General features: G+C 59.0%; 1 protein-coding gene across 1 annotated transcript in view; it reads right to left on the reverse strand.

Moving 5' to 3' along the window:
- The window catches only part of MROH5 (maestro heat like repeat family member 5), a 42677-nt gene that overhangs the window by 21129 nt on the left and 17845 nt on the right, over positions 1-3703 (reverse strand). Inside the window, exons 15-17 of the mRNA XM_015590208.1 lie at positions 3518-3622; positions 2137-2272; positions 1700-1869 (exon numbers count right to left, since the gene is read on the reverse strand). Of these exons, the coding sequence (XP_015445694.1) occupies positions 1700-1869; positions 2137-2272; positions 3518-3622 (411 nt within the window). The remainder of the gene's footprint in view (positions 1-1699; positions 1870-2136; positions 2273-3517; positions 3623-3703) is intronic.

The following is a 3703-nucleotide window of genomic DNA, read 5'->3' on the forward strand; positions in this document are numbered from 1 at the left end:
TGATGGTGGTGATGGTGGTGATGGTGGTGGTGATGGTGGTGATGGTGGTGGTGGTGGTGATGGAATAGTATATCTAAGCCACATGGGAATCGAGGACAGACTTGGGACTAGTACTCAGGTCTCTTCTCTAGCCCAAACTGTCCTAGATCTGCCATTCCTTGATTAGCAGACCCTCCCACCCTCTTCCCTCTCTGTCCTCCTGTTTGTCACCGTCTCTTATCCAAGGAGAGCCAGAGCTGAACACACATTCTCTGTTCAGGGGCAGTGCAGGGTGGGGCAGACTTCTTAGGCCCTGGACACTATGCTCCTAGTCACTTGGTCCACCCGAGGGCCTGAATGCTCTGAGGTCCCTTCACTAATGGTCCGCACTGAGCTGGTGGCTGGTGGAACCCGCCCTTCCTGCCCTTTTTTGGCTCCCAGCCCAGGTGCTTTGGCACAAATTGAAGCCAGGCCAGGTTTTCCCATGTGGCCCTGACAACTGATGTGTTGGCTTCTGAGCTTTAGATTTTCTATACTAAATTTCCGATGTGGCCTTGACATTGACAGCTCACTGCAGCGGCAGAGAATGTGGGTTCTGGAGTCGGCCAGGACTACATTCAGATCCACTGGGTCCGTGCTAGCTGTGTGCTGCCCCTTCATCACCATCTGGTTCAATCTGGTTCAACCCAATAGGTGTTTATTGAAGGCTGGTTCTATCACCAGGCCCTGCACTGGGCCCTGGCAAGACCCAGCTTCTGGCCTGGAGTGCTTGCTCAAGGCCTAACAGGGGAGACTGACCAGCACCCAGAGTACAGCGTCTTCATTAGCCATGGTTCCACACCGAGAATGGGCAAGCCACGGTCACCTCGTCAGAGATGTCATGACTGACCACTCAGAACACGAGGCTCCATGCATCGCTGTCTGCCCAGTCTGCGCCAGCATCCAGCCCACGCCCTGCGCTCGGCCTGGCTCATCTTCAGAAGGGAGCACGATTCAGATCAGATACAAAATGACACGAAGATACGGGATTTCACCGCAGCGACGAAAGGAACACTGGAGTCCGCTGGACTCCTCCCCAAACCGCTGACCAAGGAGGAGCTGGCCAAGGTAGACCAGATGACAGCAAGAGAGGGTGACAAGTTATGCCTTCAAAGGAGGGGGCTTGGCTTTCAGAGGGTTAAGAGAGGCCCCTGGGGAAATGAGGAGGGCAGGAATATTTCTGGGGAGCGGTCATCCTGCACAAATCGGACCCGAGGGAGGGACGGCAGACATGCCTCAGAGAACACATACGATGGCAGCCGCCCTGAGAGTGGCATTTATTGGGGGCTCATGGTGGCCGGGACGTCACTAGCATCGCGTTCACAGAGGAAGATGAGGCTCAGAGCACAGCGAGAGACGGAGGTGGGACTCAAGCCTGGGCTGCTGACCTCAGAGTCTGTCCCCAGCCCCTCCCTCCAACGTCCCCTTTCCCAACTGTCCTGTCCCAGGCCGGGAGCCAGGGACTTCTTCAAATGCTCTCAGTGAACCACCAAAGATGCCGGCCAGATCCTGGCCATGGTTTTAATACTGATACTCTGTCTGACCCAGGCGCTGACCTTCGGGGTCTAGCCAGGCCACACCGGCAGCCGGAACCCTGTCAGAGGGAGTGGCGGTGGGGGTCGGAGCAGAGCATGACCACGCGCCCCCACCCGGACCGGCCCACAGTTCTAAGGGCTTTGACCTTGATGACTTGGGAGCTGCCAAGCTGGAAGATTTGGTCCTTCTGGAACACCACCTCCTGGGAGGCGGGGGGAGTGGCCTTCTGGTCTCCGCTGCTCCAGCGTGGGGCTTCATCCTCGCTGGCCTGGGAAAGCTGCTCTGGGGCCAGAGTCTTCACCTTCGAAGCCTCTGCTGGCCAGGGGTGGCATTGGGCAAGGGTGAGGGTGGGACAAAGGCCGGCTTGGGGTCTAGACTGGGACAGGCAGGAGTGAAGGTGGGGCCACTGGTGGTCAGGGTCAGGCCTGTGCCCACTGGGCGAGTCCATCACAGGGCTACGGTTGAGGTTAGAGGTGGGTTTGGGGACAGACTGGGGGGACTTGAGTTCGGCAGTGCCGGTGTGGGTTTGGCGGAGGCTTCGGATGGGGTGGGGGTGAGTCTGCCGGGCGGGCGGAGGCTCACCTCTCTGGCGCAGCAGGAGGCAGTAAAGATGGCCCAACCCTTCCAGGCTAGAGCGCTGGGTGGCCACGTCCGGGTCCTGGCACAGAATCCCCAGCATGCCCATCAGCTGCCCCATCCATCTGAGGTCGTTGTTTGGCTGTGGGGACAGGGCAGGGGAACCACTAAAGGCAGAGCGCACCCACGGAGCCCCCACCCGGCCGTGTGCTCAGCCCGGCACGTCGGTGTCAGGACAGGTGCCCTCAAAGTGTGCGGGACGGCTGGGACCGGGATTAGGGAAAAATTTAAGGGGTGGCCAAAAAACTCAGAAATTAAGAGAAATAATACTTTCATGTGATATTTAGAAAAATCAAAATGAATGGAAAGAACCACGATGAACAGGGTTTCAAAACTAAATAAAGACAGCATCCCGCCCTATACTTCTAAGACCGTGCCTCACCCCAATCCCAGACCTGGTTCCAACAAAACTTTACGACAGCGGGCGGCCAGCCCGGGAGCCACAGTTCGCCGGGTTGATTGTTTAGAACATCACATTAAACATCACTTATTTTCTTTTATCTGGATTGCAGAATGTTTGGCACCCCTGTAAATGTTGCCCCTGAGGCAAGGGCTGTGGAAATTGATTATAAGCAGATAGAAGCCACCTTGAACCCCTCCAGAGGGGTCCTCCTCGCCATAGGAAGCTGGGGGAGTCTGTCCGCGAGCTTTCCCTTGTGAGCAGTCCCTGCTCCCCAACACAGCCTCTCCCCTTAGGGAGGCACGTCAGCCAGGCATCAGGCCCAGGAACTAATTTCCTCATCGCCCCATGAGGCTCCCTAGGAATGAATGCTGATTTGGGCTGATAAACGCGAACCGCTCGCTCCCTGAAGACCAGCTGATGTTCATTCGACCCAGGGGCGACGGCGACAGGTGGAGGTTAAGCTGGGAAACGTGAGCGGGTCAGCTTCGTGGTGGCCGGAGGGCGGGGGGATGGCGGGCGCCCCACGCGGTAACTGCAGCCCCAGTCTGGGGCAGGGCGGCACACCTGTGGGCGCTTTGCGGCCCGCCTCATCTGATTCCCGCTGTACCTCTCTGGGGAGGACCCATGTCCTCCCATTTCATGAGGAATTGAGGTTCAAGGTGGAAGTTCGCGGTGCTGATAAGAGCCCAACCTCCAGAGTCAGGGGTCGGTCAGGGCACCTGGCTTCAGAGGCTAGCTGGGGAGGACTCGAGAGGTCCTTACCCTCCACCCCCAGCCTGTTTCAAAAGCGGGGTTACCCGGCTGGTGCGGCGCACACAGGGGTCCACCCTGAACAGTGAACCTCGGCAGGCTCTGGAAGCAGGGTGGCTTGGCTGGGACAACAGAGGGGCTCTGGGGCATGGGGCCGGCCAGCCGGGCACTCACGTGCAGGTACAGGTTGTCGTTCAGGAATCTGAGGAGGGCGGCGCAGCTGCGCACAGCCCGCTGCCGCTCGTGGGCCTTCTCGGACACCAGCCAGACGTACAGGTGCTGCAGGGGCGCGGAGGAGTGTTGCAGAGTGGACGTGGCTCCGGCCAGGCTCCGCCCCGCCCCAGGCCCGGGCCCCGCCCA

This window comes from Pteropus alecto, unplaced genomic scaffold (assembly GCF_000325575.1).
Source record: "Pteropus alecto unplaced genomic scaffold, ASM32557v1 scaffold105, whole genome shotgun sequence".
Lineage (NCBI taxonomy): Eukaryota > Metazoa > Chordata > Mammalia > Chiroptera > Pteropodidae > Pteropus > Pteropus alecto.